Genomic DNA, 20616 nt, shown 5'->3' with positions numbered 1-20616 from the left:
AAATTAAAATAAATAAAAAACAACAGAGAGAAAAACAGGTTTAGGTTAAAAAAGTGTTTCATTTTCACCTACATCTCTTATTGATTATTTCTTGTTGGTGCATTAATGTTAAGAATTCATGTTAATATTAACATTAATATGAATATTAACATGAATATTAATGTTTATATTAATATTAATGTTAATGCTAACATTCCTCTCTGTCTGCAGGAAGATGCTGAATCATGTTTCAGACATTATGTAAAGTCATCATAACACAGCGGTGATTGTTCACATCTTCCTCCTCCTCCTCCTCCTCCTCCTCCTCTTCCTCCTCTTCCTCTTCCTCTTCCTCCTCTTCCTCTTCCTCTTCCTCCTCCTCCTCCTCTTCCTCTGGAGGTCACATCAGCCCCCCTGCTCGGCTTAAAAGCAGTCTGCCGCCTCATCACATAGCCCCCCCCCCCTCCCCTTCCCTCCTCATCTCCTCCGCCCTTCCTCCTCATCTCCTCCGCCCTTCCTCCTCATCTCCTCCGCCCTCCTCGGCTCTAGTAGGAGCGGCTCGTCCCCGTCGGTCCTCCGGTCTTCCGGTCTGGTTCGGGCGGATCTGTGCGCTTCACTCTTCAGTGTTTGGAGGTAAGAGGACCGGGTCCATGAGACCGGATCCATGAGACCAGGTCCCGGATCTTTTCCGTGTTGAACCGGAATATTCGTGCTGTGTTTTTATCGTGCTGCTGCAGACGCACTTGTCTCCTCTCCTCCTTCCTCCCTCCTCCTCCTCCTCGTCCTCCTCTTCCTCCTCCATCGACCACGAGCTTCTGTTTTAACGTCGAACGATCGTTTCTCTCTTTGATCAAATCTCTATTTTAATATTTTAATATTCATCTGTTTCCAGCAGCGTGTTTATTACAATAATCATAATAATACTGTGACGATGATGATCGACACTCAGACATCAGGCTCCAAGTTTAATTATATTATATATTATATTATTATATGATATATTATTATATTATATTACATTTAATTAGTCCTCAAAGTCAGAAAATCATAGTGAATATGTTTAAATATATATAAGTCCTTAAATTATGTTTCTGTTTCACAAACAGAGACATCATAATTATATTAACAATAATAAACTACGTTAGCTAATATTTGAATTTTTAAGGCTCCATTAAAGATCAATAAGTTGATTAATGTTGGTGAAATATTTTAATATCTTGTTCTCTAAAACAAAAACAAAAACGCAACATTTATTAATAACAAAAGTTCTCTTTGGTCTGTAAGATTCTGAACATTTAAAATGATGTGTGTGTGTGTGTGTGTGTGTGTGTGTGTGTGTGTGTGTGTGTGTGTGTGTGTGTGTGTGTGTGTGTGTGTGTGTACTAATGGACCACACACACACACACACACACACACACACACACACACTTATTGACAGTTAAAGCTCTTACTGATAACAACATGAAGCTCTCAGGCGATCAGTTTGTCCTCAGAGACTCAAACAGCTGACGAGTAAAGTTCAGAAGTACTTCAATCATTTACTGCTGTAAAAGTACAAATACCTCAAACTAAAAGTTCCCCAATGTTCTCTAAATGTTCCTTCAGTTAAAGTACACTTAACTGAAGTATAATCAGCAGAATGTACTTATATTATACTTTATTATATATCATTGTACTTATGTTATATTATAATATAATATCATATTATTAAGTGTTTAACTATTCTCATCTAAACATCTTTTATTATGACGTCATTGAAAAAAACTGTAAAAACTGTTTCTCTCTCAGAGTCAGACGTCTGTAAATATGAAGCTGATTAGCTTAGCTTAGCATAAAGACTGGGAACAGAGGGAAACTGTTAGCCTGCCTCTGTCTAAAGAAACAAACTAATCCGGTCTGTCTACCAGAGGACAGGTGTGTGTGTGTGTGTGTGTGTGTGTGTGTGTGTGTGTGTGTGTGTGTGTGTGTGTGTGTCTACCAGAGGACAGGCGTGTGTGACTATCAGAGGACAGATGTGTCTGTCTACTAGAGGACAGGTGTGTCTGTCTACCAGAGGACAGGTGTGTGTGTGTGTGTGTGTGTGTGTGTGTGTGTGTGTGTGTGTGTGTGTGTGTGTGTGTGTGTGTGTGTGTGTCTACCAGAGGACAGGTGTGTGTGACTATCAGAGGACAGATGTGTCTGTCTACCAGAGGACAGGTGTGTGTGTGTCTACCAGAGGACAGGTGTGTCTGTCTACCAGAGGACAGGTGTGTCTGTCTACCAGAGGACAGGTGTGTGTGACTATCAGAGGACAGATGTGTCTGTCTACTAGAGGACAGGTGTGTGTGTGTCTACCAGAGGACAGGTGTGTCTGTCTACTAGAGGACAGGTGTCTGTGTCTACCAGAGGACAGGTGTGTCTGTCTACCAGAGGACAGGTGTGTGTGTCTACCAGAGGACAGGTGTGTCTGTCTATCAGAGGACAGATGTGTCTGTCTATCAGAGGACAGATGTGTCTGTCTACTAGAGGACAGGTGTGTGTGTCTACCAGAGGACAGGTGTGTGTGTCTACTAGAGGACAGCTGTCTATGTCTACCAGAGGACAGGTGTGTCTGTCTACTAGAGGACAGTTGTCTATGTCTACCAGAGGACAGGTGTGTGTGTCTACTAGAGGACAGGTGTCTATGTCTACCAGAGGACAGGTGTGTCTGTCTACTAGAGGACAGGTGTGTTTGTCTACTAGAGGACAGGTGTGTGTGTCTACCAGAGGACAGGTGTGTCTGTCTACCAGAGGACAGGTGTGTCTGTCTATCAGAGAACAGATGTGTCTGTCTACTAGAGGACAGGTGTATCTGTCTACCAGAGGACAGGTGTGTCTGTCTATCAGAGAACAGATGTGTCTGTCTACTAGAGGACAGGTGTGTCTGTCTATCAGAGGACAGGTGTGTCTGTCTATCAGAGAACAGATGTGTCTGTCTACTAGAGGACAGGTGTGTCTGTCTATCAGAGGACAGGTGTGTCTGTCTATCAGAGAACAGATGTGTCTGTCTACTAGAGGACAAGTGTGTCTGACTATGCTAAGAGACAGGAACATGCTAACAGACTGGAACATGCTGACAGACTGGAACATGCTAACAGACAGGAACATGCTAACAGACTGGAACGTGTTAGCAGACATAAACATGTTAACAGACAGGAACATGCTAACAGACAGAAACATGTTAACAGACTGGAACATGCTAACAGACTGGAACATGCTGACAGACTGGAACATGCTAACAGACAGAAACATGTTAACAGACTGGAACATGCTAACAGACTGGAACGTGTTAGCAGACATGAACATGTTAACATACAGGAACACGTTAACATACAGGAACGTCTTAACAGACAGGAACATGCTAACAGACTGGAACATGTTAACAGACTGAAAGATGTTAACAGACATGAACATGTTAACAGACTGGAACATGCTAACGGACAGGAACATGCTAACAGACTGGAACATGTTAACAGACTGAAAGATGTTAACAGACATGAACATGCTAACAGACTGGAACATGCTAACAGATGGGAACATGTTAACAGACTGAAAGATGTTAACAGACATGAACATGTTAACAGACTGGAACATGCTAACAGACTGGAACATGCTAACAGACTGGAACATGTTAACAGACATGAACATGTTAACAGACTGGAACATGCTAACAGACTGGAACATGCTAACAGACTGGAACATGTTAACAGACAGGAACATGTTAACAGACTGGAACATGTTAACAGGCAGGAACACGTTAACAGACTGGAACATGCTAACAGACAGGAACATGTTAACAGACTGGAACATGTTAACAGACAGGAACACGTTAACAGACTGGAACATGCTAACAGACTGGAACATGTTAACAGACTGGAAGATGCAGAGTTCAGATGAGTTCAGGTCTGGAGTCATGAAACAGGAAGTGAAGCTGTTTGTGTTTGAGTCTCTGGAGGAGGAGTGTAACCACAGAGAGACTGTTGAGGAGCAGCAGGGCGTTGGCCTGACTGGAGGAGCTGATAAACTGGGGGGGGGGGGGGGTGAAAGAGAAGACACGACATAAGGGAGGTGGTTCACAGGAAGAAACACCCTCCTGCTCCTCCTCCTCCTACTCCTCTTCCTTCTCCTCCTCCTACTCCTCCTCCTCCTACTCCTCTTCCTTCTCCTCCTCCTCCTCTTCCTCCTCTTCCTTTTCCTTTTTCTTCTTCTCTTCCTCCTCTTCCTCCTCCTCTGCAGCAGAAATTAGATTTCATGATTTTGTTGTTTTGTCCTCAGACTCGAGGTTCTGACGAGTCATTCTGAACCTCGTTGACAAAATGTTGTTTAATATTTCACATTTCATATTTAATCCTTCTGTTTGTTTCTGTTCCAGCTGGTTAAAACCAACAAGAGGAGTTTCTGTGCAGTCATGCAGAAGGTAATCAATAATTCATAATTATTAATCAATAATTCATAATAAATAGTCATAATTAATAATCAATAATCACTTAGAGACTCAGAATCAATATTACTGGATAATTTACAGAAAACGTTGACTAACTTTGTTTCTAAACTAAATTGGTTTTATATATATATATATATATATATATATATATATATATATATATATATTCCAGTATTTTTTTGTTCCGTCCTTCTGAATGAGAGGAACCGAAACACAATATCACTGAATACAGCAAACTGAATGTTAGTTCTATGGAGGACTAAAGATGTCATTATAAGACATGAAATATTAATTAAAGTAAATTACGCAATAAATAAATTCATGAAAAGAAAAAGAAAGAAACATAGAAATTAAAACCTTAATTATCAAATCAATTTGAAAATAAATAAATATTCATAGAAATAATAAAATAATGAATAAAATGTATTTACTTATTAAAAGGTTAACATGATTTCTATATTCAGCTTTTAAAATATATTCATAAAATAGAAAAATAAAAAATTAATTTCCATTATTTTTAATGACACAACATCACTAAATACAGCAAGCTAATCTTTATAGCATGTTAGCTTAGTAGCATATTGGTTGTTAGCATTGAGTTGAATCCAGCTCCATGCTAATGTTAGTTCAAACGTTATTACTCTGTTAACTGTTCACCTTTGTTTTCTAATAAGTTTGTTTTCACATATTTCATATTTTATGACTTAAAGCTTATTGTTGATACCTCAGATAGAAAGACGAATAAAACCATAAAAACAACATCCAGGTTGTAGAAAACAGGAAAGACTTCACCTCCTGAATGTGTGTGATGGTCTCAGGTGGAGGGACGGGGGACTCCGGTCAACCTGCCGTCATCCAGGGGCCCAAGCACCCCGGGGTCTCCTGCTACCGGCATCATGGTAACACCTGCTCCAACACACCTGAAACACACCTGAAACACACCTGAAACACAACTGACACACACCTGAAACACACCTGAAACACAACTGAAACACAACTGACACACACCTGAAACACACCTGAAACACAACTGAAACACAACTGAAAAACGCCTGACACACACTTGAAACACACCTGAAACACACCTGAAACGCACCTGAAACACAACTGAAACACACCTGACACACACCTGACACACACCTGAAACACACAACTAAAACAAACACCTGAAACACACCTGGAACACACAACTAAAACAAACACCTGACACACACCTGAAACACACCTGACACACACCTGAAACACAACTGAAACACACCTGACACACACCTGAAACACACAACTAAAACAAACACCTGAAACACACAACTAAAACAAACACCTGAAACACACAACTAAAACAAACACCTGACACACACCTGAAACACACCTGAAACATACCTGAAACACACAACTAAAACAAACACCTGACACACACCTGAAACACACCTGAAACATACCTGACACACACCTCAAACATACCTGTTCCTTGTGTGTGTGTGTGTGTGTGTGTGTGTGTGTGTGTGTGTGTGTGTGTGCGTGCGTGCGTGCGTGCGTGCGTGTGTGCGTGTGTGCGTGTGTGTGTGTGTGCGTGTGTGCGTGTGTGTGTGTGTGCTGCGTTCAGGCGCGAGTGAACGACCAGGTGGTCGGCTACAGAGACCTGGCAGCTCTGCCCAGAGATAAAGCCATCCTTCAGGTGGAGAGACCCGACCTGATGACCTACCAACCACACCTCACCTTCTCCCCCCTCGACCCGCCGCGCAGACAAGTACACACACACACACACACACACACACACACACACACACACACACACACACACACACACACACACACACACACACTAAACTGAATAGTCTGGAATATTCTCACCTGAAACACCTGTAGACATGTTCAGCAGGTGAAGTCTCTCCATTATTATTTTATCGTCCCTGAAAACACAAACGGGTCAGAATGTGAACTAACACATGAGAGAGTAATAATAATAACAAAAATAATATTAATATTATTAATGATACAATAATAATGATTAGGTTACTTTATGTAATTCTGGTTAATTAATTACAGTTTGTCTCATTCAGCCTGAAAACATGAACCTTCCTCAGTTTGAGTGTTAATGTGTCTCATTGTGTCTCATTGTGTATCTTTGTGTCTCATTGTGTATCTTTGTGTCTCTTTGTGTCTCTTTGTGTCTCATTGTGTCTATTTGTGTCTCTTTGTGTCTCTTTGTGTCTCATTGTGTCTCTTTGTGTCTCTCTGGTCTGCAGAGGTCTCTGTCTCCTCCTGCCTCGTCTCCCACCATGTCTCCTGAGGTAAGACCTGCTGCCTCCATCTCACAGCCTTCATCTGCTGCTGCTGACGATGACGATGACGATGATGATGATGATGAGTGGTTTCATACAGTAGATGAACCCTCCATGAGTCATTGGGGGGGTTTGACCCTCGTCTTCAGTTTCAATCACGTCTTTGTTCAAAATGAGACATTTAAAGTCTCTGGTTGTCCTCTGAGGACAGAGCGTCTCTGTTTCTGTCATGTTGTTCTTCATCATCAGGATTTTACTTTGAAAGGGCAAAGAGAAGCTTCCTTTTTCTACCAATTGGCTGAGAATAGTTAACAGACTTTCAACCAAAGTGATGGATTCTAATCTGTTGATGTAAGAAAGTTAATATGAAACAATAATTATCTCATTATGTTTTATTTCCAGGTGAAGGAACGCAGAGCAGAGAGTGACAGCGGTTCACCTGGAGGATCAACGCTGACACTGCAGAGTGGACGCAAGACCAGTGGAAGCCAGCAGCACTTCCACAGACCAGGTAACACACACACACACACACACACACACACACACACACACAGGTGTAACTCTACACCCCTGCAATAAAAAAGCATATTAAATCTAAATGTTGTCACACTTCATGGACACAAATGGGAAATCAAATTCAATCTTTTTATGTTTTAATACTCTAATAAAAGTCTGAACTTTGAGAACTATGTTTTCAGATAACGGAGCGAATATCTACAGGAAACCTCCCATCTACAAACATGGTGAGCTCTTCATCTTCATCAGTGTTTCTGTTGTTACTCTTCTTCACGTTGTTACTTTTCTTCATGTTGTTACTCTTCTTCATGCTGTTACTCTTCTTCACGCTGTTACTTTTCTTCATGTTGTTACTCTTCTTCATGTTGTTACTTTTCTTCACGTTGTTACTCTTCTTCATGTTGTTACTCTTCTTCATGTTGTCACTCTTCTTCATGTTGTCACTCTTCTTCATGTTGTCACTCTTCACGTTATTACTCTTCTTTACGTTGTTACCTTTCTTCATGTTGTCACTCTTCTTCACGTTGTTACTCTTCTTCACGTTGTTACTCTTCTTCACGCTGTTACTTTTCTTCATGTTGTTACTCTTCTTCATGCTGTTACTTTTCGTCATGTTGTTACTCTTCTTCAAGTTGTTACTCTTCTTCATGTTGTTACTTTTCTTCATGTTGTTACTCTTCTTCATGTTGTTACTCTTCTTCACGCTGTTACTCTTCTTCATGTTGTCACTCTTCATGTTGTCACTCTTCACGTTGTTACTCTTCTTTACGTTGTTACTTTTCTTCATGTTGTTGTCACTCTTCTTCATGTTGTCACTCTTCTTCACGTTGTTACTTTTCTTCACGTTGTCACTCTTCTTCATGTTGTTACTCTTCTTTATGTTGTTACTTTTCTTCATGTTGTTACTCTTCATGTTGTTACTTTTCTTCATGTTGTTACTTTTCTTCATGTTGTTACTCTTCTTTATGTTGTTACTTTTCTTCATGTTGTTACTTTTCTTCATGTTGTTACTTTTCTTTATGTTGTTGTCACTCTTCTTCACGTTGTCACTCTTCTTCATGTTATTACTTTTCTTCATGTTGTTGTCACTCTTCTTCACGTTGTCACTCTTCTTCATGTTGTTACTTTTCTTCATGTTGTTGTCACTCTTCTTCATGTTGTCACTCTTCTTCACGCTGTTACTTTTCTTCATGTTGTTACTCTTCTTCATGTTGTTACTCTTCTTCACGCTGTTACTCTTCTTCATGTTGTTATGTTGTTACTCTTCTTCACGTTGTTTCTCTTCTTCATGTTGTTACTCTTCTTCATGTTGTTACTCTTCTTCACGTTGTTACTCTTCTTCATGTTGTTACTTTTCTTCATGTTGTCACTCTTCTTCATGTTGTTACTTTTCTTCATGTTGTCACTCTTCTTCATGTTGTTACTTTTCTTCATGTTGTTACTCTTCTTCACGCTGTTACTCTTCTTCACGTTGTTACTCTTCTTCATGTTGTTACTTTTCTTCATGTTGTTGCTCTTCTTCATGTTGTTACTCTTCTTCACGCTGTTACTCTTCTTCATGTTGTCACTCTTCTTCATGTTGTCACTCTTCACGTTGTTACTCTTCTTTACGTTGTTACTTTTCTTCATGTTGTTGTCACTCTTCTTCATGTTGTCACTCTTCTTCACATTGTTACTCTTCATGTTGTTACTTTTCTTCATGTTGTTACTCTTCTTCATGTTGTTACTCTTCTTCACGCTATTACTTTTCTTCACGTTGTCACTCTTCTTCATGTTGTTACTTTTTTTATGTTGTTGTCACTCTTTTTCACGTTGTCACTCTTCTTCATGTTGTTAATTTTCTTCATGTTGTTACTCTTCTTCATGTTGTTACTTTTGTTTATGTTGTTGTCACTCTTCTTCACGTTGTCACTCTTCTTCATGTTGTCACTCTTCTTCATGTTGTCACTCTCTTGGTTTCTTCAGATGTCAACAAACATGTCGAAGGCGTCATTAAGTCAGCAAAGTTTCCAGCTGCTCAGCCTCCAGACCCAAACCTGCCGTCCAAGATAGAGACAGAGTACTGGCCCTGCCCCCCCTCACTGGCATCCATGGGTAACACACACACACACACACACACACACACACACACACACACAAACCTGATGCTCACCTAAAACCTGCCGCTGATCCGGTTTAATTGAAATGAAATGTCTGTAGCTCGACCTAACTTTGAGCTTGATCTTTCGTAGAGATCGAGTGGAGGAAGAAGAAGGAGCTGCAGGAGGAAGACGAGTTTGAAGACCTGACAGGAGAAGCTGAAATCCTGCAGGAACAAGCTCTGGAAAAGGTTTGCTAGTGAAACATCAGAGCAACACACAAACAGAAATAACCAGAAGTAACTGATGGTTTCTGTGTTTGTGGTGAAACCAGATCAAGTCCAACCTGGGTCGCCTCATCCTGAAGGAGGAGAAAGAGAAGGCCGTTCATGTTCGGAGGAAGACACAGTCGCTGCCGGACAGAACGCACATGCACACCAGTAAGACTCTTCTGTGGGCGGCGTCTTCGTGTTCCGGATGAATCTGATCTCAACACTCTTTCTTCTGTTTGTCTGCAGGTTTGTCAGCCAGTGCATCAAAGTCTCCTTCATGCTCCGGTCCGGGTCTGACCCGAGTAAGTGATCCATGTGATTGTGAACAAGTTCAATTACAACCCGAGGTAGAACACATGACGTACCGATGATCCACTGAGAGCTGAGTGTTCTGATTGTTGGACAGTGAATACAGGAATACTGGTTTTATATGTATTGTCAGTAAACATACATAAGTATACATGAGTTTGTATAACTGTTGATGTGGTGAATAGGATGTCATGGTGTTTGACATGTAAATTCAATGTTATTGTTATCTGGTACTTGTTCTGTAGATGGAGATTAAATCTATTCAATCTAAATATTTCTATTTCTAGGGAGCATAAAAAACACATTTTGTTGAAATATTTAATATCAAATGTAAAATGATTTCCTTTGTGTGTTTGCAGATGCAGTCTGCAGAGTTTTCCACAGACGGAGATAAAGGAGAACCAGGTAGAAGTTCTACCTGGTGGGGTTCACTTTTACAACGTTCCACAAATGCATCACGAATACAGGAAACACAACATATCCTTGAAAGAGTAGTAATAATACTACTACCTATGGTAGTAGTACTATTAGTACTACTAATAGTAGTACTAATAGTACTAATGTACCGTAGGTAGTAGTACTATTGCTACTGTAGTAATAGTACTACTACCTACGGTACATTAGTACTATTACTACTGTACTGTAGGTAGTAGTACTATTGCTACTGTAGTAATAGTACTACTACCTACAGTACAGTAGTAATAGTACTAATACCTACAGTACAGTAGTAATAGTACTACTACCTACAGTAAAGTAGTAAAGTAGTAATAGTAGTAATACTTACAGTTTAAACTAGAGTTAGCTTCAAGGCCAACGGTTAGCATTTCATTAGCTAACTACTTTATGTTGAGAGTTTGATATGACGATCATATTTTATTCCACTTCTGTTGATGAATAATTGATGAAGTCACACTGAATCTGATATATATATACTGATATATAAAAGGTTTCATGACTCACCTCTCACAGTATCTGCCCGTCTCTTGAAATCCTCTGATCTAGAACACAACATAACACAACATAACACAGCATTATAACAGTTCTAAACATTATTTAATAACTTTTGCACACGTCACAGTCACATATATAATAATTTGAGAGCACAAAATAATATGACAGGACATAAAATCGTTGTTTATTCACTGTTGGATCTTCCTGTCGTTGTGTCTTTACAGCTGCTCAGGTAAGCATGTCGTCTGCATGTCGCCTGCATGTCTCCTGCTAGTTGTGTCCATGTCAGCTGTGTGTTGCCTGCATGTCGTCCACGTCATCTACGTGCCATCTACGTGTCATCTACGTGTCATCTACGTCATCTATGTGTCATCTACGTGTCATCTACGTCATCTATGTGTCATCTACGTGTCATCTACGTCTCATCTGCAGACAAGTTGCCTGCGTGTCATCTACGTGTCATCTACGTGTCATCTACGTGTTATCTACGTGTCATCTACGTCATCTACGTGTCATCTACGTCATCTATGTGTCATCTACGTGTCATCTGCAGACAAGTTGCCTGCGTGTCATCTACGTGTCATCTACATCATTTACGTGTCATCTACGTCATCTATGTGTCATCTACGTGTCATCTGCAGACAAGTTGCCTGCGTGTCATCTACGTGTCATCTACGTGTCATCTACGTGTTATCTACGTGTCATCTACGTCATCTACGTGTCATCTACGTCATCTATGTGTCATCTACGTGTCATCTGCAGACAAGTTGCCTGCGTGTCATCTACGTGTCATCTACATCATTTACGTGTCATCTACGTCATCTATGTGTCATCTACGTGTCATCTGCAGACAAGTTGCCTGCGTGTCATCTACGTGTAATCTACATCATCTACGTGTCTTCTACATCATCTACGTGTTATCTACGTGTCATCTACGTGTCATCTACGTGTTATCTACGTGTCATCTACGTCATCTACGTGTCATCTACGTGTCATCTACGTCATCTATGTGTCATCTACGTGTCATCTATGTGTCATCTACGTGTCATCTACGTGTCATCTGCAGACAAGTTGCCTGCGTGTCATCTACGTGTCATCTACATGTCATCTACATCATCTACGTGTTATTTACGTGTCATCTACGTGTCATCTACGTGTTATCTACGTGTCATCTACGTCATCTACGTGTCATCTACGTGTCATCTACGTGTCATCTATGTGTCATCTACGTGTTATCTGCAGACAAGTTGCCAGCGTGTCATCTACGTGTCATTTGCAGACAAGTTGCCTGCGTGTCATCTACGTGTCATCTACGTGTTATCTACGTGTCATCTACGTGTTATCTACGTGTCATCTACGTGTCATCTACGTGTTATCTACGTGTCATCTACGTGTTATCTACGTGTCATCTACGTCATCTACGTCATCTACGTGTCATCTACGTCATCTACGTGTCATCTACGTCATCTATGTGTCATCTACGTGTCATCTATGTGTCATCTACGTGTCATCTACGTGTCATCTGCAGACAAGTTGCCTGCGTGTCATCTACGTGTCATCTACATGTCATCTACATCATCTACGTGTTATCTACGTGTCATCTACGTGTCATCTACGTGTTATCTACGTGTCATCTACGTCATCTACGTGTCATCTACGTCATCTACGTGTCATCTATGTGTCATCTACGTGTTATCTGCAGACAAGTTGCCAGCGTGTCATCTACGTGTCATTTGCAGACAAGTTGCCTGCGTGTCATCTACGTGTCATCTACGTGTTATCTACGTGTCATCTACGAGTTATCTACGTGTCATCTACGTCATCTACATGTCATCTACGTCATCTATGTGTCATCTACGTGTCATCTGCAGACAAGTTACCTGCGTGTCATCTACGTGTCATCTACGTGTTATCTACGTGTCATCTACGTGTCATCTATGTGTCATCTACGTGTCATCTGCAGACAAGTTGCCTGCGTGTCATCTACGTGTCATCTACGTGTTATCTGCAGACAAGTTGCCTGCGTGTCATCTACGTGTCATCTACGTGTTATCTACGTGTCATCTACGTGTCATCTATGTGTCATCTACGTGTCATCTGCAGACAAGTTGCCTGCGTGTCATCTACGTGTCATCTACGTGTTATCTACGTGTCATCTACGTGTCATCTATGTGTCATCTACGTGTCATCTGCAGACAAGTTGCCTGCGTGTCATCTACGTGTCATCTACGTGTTATCTACGTGTTATCTACGTGTCATCTGTGTTATCTACGTGTCATCTACGTCATCTACGTGTCATCTACGTCATCGACTTGTCATCTACGTGTCATCTGCAGACAAGTTGCCTGCGTGTCATCTACGTGTCATCTACGTGTCATCTACATGTTATCTACATGTCATCTACGTGTCATCTACGTGTCATCTATGTGTCATCTACGTGTCATCTGCAGACAAGTTGCCTGCGTGTCATCTACGTGTCATCTACGTGTTATCTACGTGTCATCTACGTGTTATCTACGTGTCATCTACGTGTCATCTACTTCATCTACGTGTCATCTACGTCATCTGTGTCATCTACGTGTCATCTGCAGACAAGTTGCCTGCGTGTCATCTACGCGCCATCTACGTGTTATCTACGTGTTATCTACGTGTCATCTACGTCATCTATGTGTCATCTACGTGTCATCTGCAGACAAGTTGCCTGCGTGTCATCTACGCGCCATCTACGTGTTATCTACGTGTTATCTACGTGTCATCTGTGTTATCTACGTGTCATCTACGTCATCTATGTGTCATCTACGTGTCATCTGCAGACAAGTTGCCTGCGTGTCATCTACGTGTTATCTGCAGACAAGTTGCCTGCGTGTCATCTACGTGTCATCTACGTGTTATCTACGTGTCATCTACGTGTCATCTATGTGTCATCTACGTGTCATCTGCAGACAAGTTGCCTGCGTGTCATCTACGTGTCATCTACGTGTTATCTACGTGTCATCTACGTGTCATCTATGTGTCATCTACGTGTCATCTGCAGACAAGTTGCCTGCGTGTCATCTACGTGTCATCTACGTGTTATCTACGTGTCATCTACGTGTCATCTACGTGTCATCTACGTCATCTGTGTCATCTACGTGTCATCTGCAGACAAGTTGCCTGCGTGTCATCTACGTGTCATCTACGTGTTATCTACGTGTTATCTACGTGTCATCTGTGTTATCTACGTGTCATCTACGTCATCTACGTGTCATCTACGTCATCGACGTGTCATCTACGTGTCATCTGCAGACAAGTTGCCTGCGTGTCATCTACGTGTCATCTACGTGTCATCTACATGTTATCTACATGTCATCTACGTGTCATCTACGTGTCATCTATGTGTCATCTACGTGTCATCTGCAGACAAGTTGCCTGCGTGTCATCTACGTGTCATCTACGTGTTATCTACGTGTCATCTACGTGTTATCTACGTGTCATCTACGTGTCATCTACTTCATCTACGTGTCATCTACGTCATCTATGTGTCATCTACGTGTCATCTGCAGACAAGTTGCCTGCGTGTCATCTACGTGTCATCTACGTGTTATCTGCAGACAAGTTGCCTGCGTGTCATCTACGTGTCATCTACGTGTTATCTACGTGTCATCTACGTGTCATCTATGTGTCATCTACGTGTCATCTGCAGACAAGTTGCCTGCGTGTCATCTACGTGTCATCTACGTGTTATCTACGTGTCATCTACGTGTCATCTATGTGTCATCTACGTGTCATCTGCAGACAAGTTGCCTGCGTGTCATCTACGTGTCATCTACGTGTTATCTACGTGTTATCTACGTGTCATCTGTGTTATCTACGTGTCATCTACGTCATCTACGTGTCATCTACGTCATCGACTTGTCATCTACGTGTCATCTGCAGACAAGTTGCCTGCGTGTCATCTACGTGTCATCTACGTGTCATCTACATGTTATCTACATGTCATCTACGTGTCATCTACGTGTCATCTATGTGTCATCTACGTGTCATCTGCAGACAAGTTGCCTGCGTGTCATCTACGTGTCATCTACGTGTTATCTACGTGTCATCTACGTGTTATCTACGTGTCATCTACGTGTCATCTACTTCATCTACGTGTCATCTACGTCATCTATGTGTCATCTACGTGTCATCTGCAGACAAGTTGCCTGCGTGTCATCTACGCGCCATCTACGTGTTATCTACGTGTTATCTACGTGTCATCTACGTCATCTATGTGTCATCTACGTGTCATCTGCAGACAAGTTGCCTGCGTGTCATCTACGCGCCATCTACGTGTTATCTACGTGTTATCTACGTGTCATCTGTGTTATCTACGTGTCATCTACGTCATCTATGTGTCATCTACGTGTCATCTGCAGACAAGTTGCCTGCGTGTCATCTACGTGTCATCTACGTGTTATCTGCAGACAAGTTGCCTGCGTGTCATCTACGTGTCATCTACGTGTTATCTACGTGTCATCTACGTGTCATCTATGTGTCATCTACGTGTCATCTGCAGACAAGTTGCCTGCGTGTCATCTACGTGTCATCTACGTGTTATCTACGTGTCATCTACGTGTCATCTATGTGTCATCTACGTGTCATCTGCAGACAAGTTGCCTGCGTGTCATCTACGTGTCATCTACGTGTTATCTACGTGTCATCTACGTGTCATCTACGTCATCTGTGTCATCTACGTGTCATCTGCAGACAAGTTGCCTGCGTGTCATCTACGTGTCATCTACGTGTTATCTACGTGTTATCTACGTGTCATCTGTGTTATCTACGTGTCATCTACGTCATCGACGTGTCATCTACGTGTCATCTGCAGACAAGTTGCCTGCGTGTCATCTACGTGTCATCTACGTGTCATCTACATGTTATCTACATGTCATCTACGTGTCATCTACGTGTCATCTATGTGTCATCTACGTGTCATCTGCAGACAAGTTGCCTGCGTGTCATCTACGTGTCATCTACGTGTTATCTACGTGTCATCTACGTGTTATCTACGTGTCATCTACTTCATCTACGTGTCATCTACGTCATCTATGTGTCATCTACGTGTCATCTGCAGACAAGTTGCCTGCGTGTCATCTACGCGCCATCTACGTGTTATCTACGTGTTATCTACGTGTCATCTGTGTTATCTACGTGTCATCTACGTCATCTATGTGTCATCTACGTGTCATCTGCAGACAAGTTGCCTGCGTGTCATCTACGCGCCATCTACGTGTTATCTACGTGTTATCTACGTGTCATCTGTGTTATCTACGTGTCATCTACGTCAGCTACGTGTCATCTACATCATCTATGTGTCATCTACGTGTCATCTACGTCATCTACGTGTCATCTATGTGTCATCTACGTGCCATCTATGTGTCATCTACGTGTCATCTACGTGCCATCTACATCATCTATGTGTCATCTACGTGTCATCTACGTCATCTACGTGTCATCTACGTGTCATCTACGCCATCTATGTGTCATCTACGTCATCTACGTGTCATCTACGTGTCATCTACACCATCTATGTGTCATCTACGTCATCAATGTGTCATCTATGTCATCTGTGTCATCTACATGTCATCTACGTCATCTACGTGTCATCTACGTCATCTACGTGTCATCTACGTGTCATCTACGTCATCTACGTGTCATCTATGTGTCAACTACGTGTCATCTATGTGTCATCTGTTTGTCATCTACGTGTCATCTACGTGTCATTTACGTGTCATCTGTGTCATCTACGTGTCATCTACGTGTCATCTACGTGTCATCTACGTCATCTACGTGTCATCTACGTCATCTACGTGTCATCTACGTGTCATCTACGTCATCTATGTGTCATCTACGTGTCATCTATGTGTCATCTACGTGTCATCTACGTGTCATCTACGTCATCTACGTGTCATCTACGTGTCATCTACGTGTCATCTACGCCATCTATGTCATCTACGTCATCAATGTGTCATCTATGTCATCTGTGTGTCATCTACGTGTCATCTACGTCATCTACGTGTCATCTACGTCATCTACGTGTCATCTACGTGTCATCTACGTGTCATCTACGTCATCTACGTGTCATCTATGTGTCAACTACGTGTCATCTATGTGTCATCTACGTGTCATCTACGTGTCAGTTACGTGCCATCTGTGTCATCTACGTGTCATCTACGTGTCATCTACGTGTCATCTGTGTTATCTACGTGTCATCTACGTCATCTACGTGTCATCTACGTGTCAACTACGTGTCATCTATGTGTCATCTACGTGTCATCTACGTGTCATCTACGTGTCATCTGTGTCATCTACGTGTCATCTATGTGTCATCTACGTGTCATCTGTGTCATCTACGTGTCATCTACGTGTCATCTACGTGTCATCTGTGTCATCTACGTGTCATCTATGTGTCATCTACGTGTCATCTGTGTCATCTACGTGTCATCTATGTGTCATCTACGTGTCATCTACGTGTCATCTGTGTCATCTACGTGTCATCTACGTGTCATCTACGTCATCTACGTGTCATCTATGTGTCAACTACGTGTCATCTATGTCATCTACGTGTCATCTACGTGTCATCTACGTCATCTACGTGTCATCTATGTGTCATCTACGTGTCATCTGTGTCATCTACGTGTCATCTACGTGTCATCTACGTCATCTACGTGTCATCTATGTCATCTACGTGTCATCTGTGTCATCTACGTGTCATCTACGTGTCATCTATGTGTCATCTACGTGTCATCTGTGTCATCTACGTGTCATCTATGTGTCATCTACGTGTCATCTGTGTCATCTACGTGTCATCTACGTCATCTACGTGTCATCTATCTTTAACCTTTAAGTCTTTACTGAACAGCTGCACTCGGCTCGAGTGTCTTTGAGTGTGTGTTGAATCTGCATCTTTACGCCAGGCTCCGATTGTGTGTGTGTGTGTGTGTGTGTGTGTGTGTGTGTGTGTGTGTGTGTGTGTGTGTGTGTGTGTGTAGAACGGAGATGCTCGGAGGGAGAGGATGGACAGAGGAAACTCTCTGCCCAGTATTCTGGAGCAGAAGGTGAGTTGATGTTGAGTCACTGAATCAAAGTGAATTAAAACGTGTTTCTGTTATTTTGTTCATGAATGACATCATCGTTTAGAATGTATGAAACATAAAACAACCAGTTATTGTTACAGATGTTTGATGACGTTAAGAAGTGATGATGTTACAGCTCATGATGTTGTGTTCAGATTCTTCCCTATGAAGCGCTGATTGTGACCCACAGAGGGCGCTGCAGGCTGCCACCAGGAGTGGACCGCACTCGACTGGAGGTGTGTGTGTGTGTGTGTGTGTGTGTGTGTGTTCATACTAAACAAATAGAGATTATGAAGTTAAACGGCATTTAAACATTTTGTTTATTTCATATTTAGATATATTTATGTATTATGACGACTACTACTCCTGAAAAAAACACAAAGGTTTTATTCAATGTAACTAACACTACAGTATAGAAATACTCTATTACAAGTATTACCATCCGAGTTCAATGATTCTGTTTTTATAAATAAAGTTTATTTAAACTGCTCTTCCTCCTCCTCTTCCTCCGCCTCCTCTTCCTCCACCTCCTCTTCCTCCTCCTCCTCTTCCTCTCTTCCTCCTCTTCTTCCTCCTCTTCTTCCTCCTCCTCCTCTCTTCCTCCTTCTCCTCTTCCTCCTCCTCTTCCTCCTCTTCCTCCTCTTTTTCTTCCTCCTCCTCCTCCTCCTCCTCCTCCTCCTCCTCTTCCTCCTCCTCTACCTCCTCCTCCTCCTCTTCTTCCGCTTCCTCCTCCTCTTCCTCCTCCTCCTCCTCCTCTTCTTCCTCCTCTTCCTCTTCTTCCTCCTCGTCTTCCTCCTCCTCCTCTTCCTCCTCCTCCTCTCTTCCTCCTCCTCCTCCTCCTCCTCCTCCTCCTCTTCTTCTTCACTTCCTCCTCTTCCTCTTCTTCCTCCTCTTTTTCTTCCTCCTCCTCCTCCTCTTCCTCCTCCTCTTCCTCCTCCTCCTCCTCCTCCTCCTCCTCCTCCTCCTCAGAGACATCTGGCTCCGGATCAGTTCCAGCAGATCTTCCAGATGTCGATGTCTGAGTTCGAGCGTCTTTCTTTGTGGAGACGAAACGAGCTGAAGAAGAAAGCTTCACTTTTCTAACAGGAAGTGACCTCATCCATTCAACTACTTGATGACCCGCCTACTTTTAGAGGAGGAGGAGACACACACACACACACACACACACACACACACACACACACACACACACACACACACACACACACACACACACACACACTAACTAACCCATCCTGTCTCTGGATGAGATCAGCTGGCCCTGATTAACCCTTTACTCACATGTATAACCTGCACTTATAATCACTACTGCTAGCAAACCTTCATCATCTTCATCATCAGAGGTCTGGTTTCATGAAGCTGGTTCACCATGGTTACCGCGTCTACCGACCAATCAGATCACTAGAAACATGAGAACTCATTCTACGGAAGCCCGACAGCGACAGAAGTCACAGCTTCATTATTTATGATACCAGAACAATGAATGCAGATTACATCAGACTGAAGAGAGTATTGATTCTACACTGAGGGAGGAAGATGAGGAAGAGGAGGGATGAGGAAGAGGAGGGATGAGGGATGAGGAAGATGAGGGATGAGGAAGAGGAGGGATAGGGATGAGGAGGAAGAGGAGGGATGAGGAAGAGGAGGGATAGGGATGAGGAAGAGGAGGGATAGGGATGAGGAAGAGGAGGGATGAGGAAGAGGAGGGATAGGGATGAGGAAGAGGAGGGATGTCGTCCCCCGTTAATCAGATTTTATTGATCAGGTCTTTCTGACTCTTTGATCTTTTATCTGACGTTTGTGTAAAGTAGAATCTGATTTTATTGTTTTTAGAGTTCCTCATTCAGACTGATGACATCATCGCTCTATATAGAGTGATCAATAACTCCTCCTCTTCCTGTTAATAACGGCTTCATGACGTCATTCAGTCCTCTGATGTTCACCATGATTCATGTTTTCAATGATTGTAAACTATTTATTTATTTGATGATTGTACTTTTCATGCTTTTATTTTGAAAATATCACTGTACAGTTGTTTTTAATTCCTCGCTTTAACTTCCACTTACCTTTATTATGAAGGAGTAGTTCGTACTAATCAACACGGCCTCGTCTTTATTGTCTCCGTCGTCTTCATCGTCATGCTCTCCTCCTCCTCTTCATCATCTGGTCTCATGTTTCTGTTTGATGTAAAGAAGTTAAAATAAACCAGTGAACAGATCGTTTGATCTCTTGTGTTCCTTTAATCCCTCGATGACATCACAACTTTTATTACTGATGTTAAACCAAACCGGATCTACTTTCTACCAGAGAAATAGTCCCAGTAGAAACATACTGATCAGATGACAGAACAAGTTGATCAATAACTTCATTGTTTTCTGAAGATCAAAGGTGTTAAAGAAATTCACTTGAAGCCGATGTAAAAGTCATCATCACAGGACATTTGTTCTTGCAGGAAGGAGACAGAGTTGAAACACATACTAGTCATGTATCAAGGCTGCTCACAGGTCTGTCTCCGAGTCTCTGATATTTATACTGCGGATAACACACAAGTGCGTTTGCACAGAATCATTTGCATAAAGCTACATTACATGTCTGGAACTCCTCCTTCTCCCCTTTCACACAAGCAAATGTCATCTTGACGTTTAGTGAGATTTACAATCGCCCCTTCCAGAA

The 20616-nt window shown here is 42.1% G+C and overlaps 1 protein-coding gene across 1 annotated transcript; it reads left to right on the top strand.

The window, feature by feature from the left end:
• The first annotated feature begins 424 nt into the window (after positions 1 to 424).
• On the top strand, positions 425 to 20161 carry dmtn (dematin actin binding protein). Its single transcript, XM_068705372.1, has 15 exons — positions 425 to 612; positions 4370 to 4414; positions 5260 to 5340; positions 6045 to 6188; positions 6688 to 6732; positions 7126 to 7234; positions 7422 to 7466; positions 9205 to 9333; positions 9471 to 9568; positions 9652 to 9757; positions 9836 to 9891; positions 10258 to 10303; positions 17858 to 17925; positions 18099 to 18179; positions 18913 to 20161. The coding sequence occupies exons 2-15, from the start codon at positions 4406 to 4408 to the stop codon at positions 19024 to 19026; spliced, it is 1131 nt and encodes a 376-aa protein (XP_068561473.1). The 5' UTR covers positions 425 to 612; positions 4370 to 4405; the 3' UTR covers positions 19027 to 20161.
• Positions 20162 to 20616: the final 455 nt, after the last annotated feature.

The sequence above is a fragment of the Cebidichthys violaceus genome, unplaced genomic scaffold (assembly GCF_023349555.1).
Source record: "Cebidichthys violaceus isolate CVI_PGR_0920_01 unplaced genomic scaffold, fCebVio1.0.p SCAF_115, whole genome shotgun sequence".
NCBI lineage: Eukaryota > Metazoa > Chordata > Actinopteri > Perciformes > Stichaeidae > Cebidichthys > Cebidichthys violaceus.
This window is presented reverse-complemented; position numbering and strand designations above follow the sequence as displayed.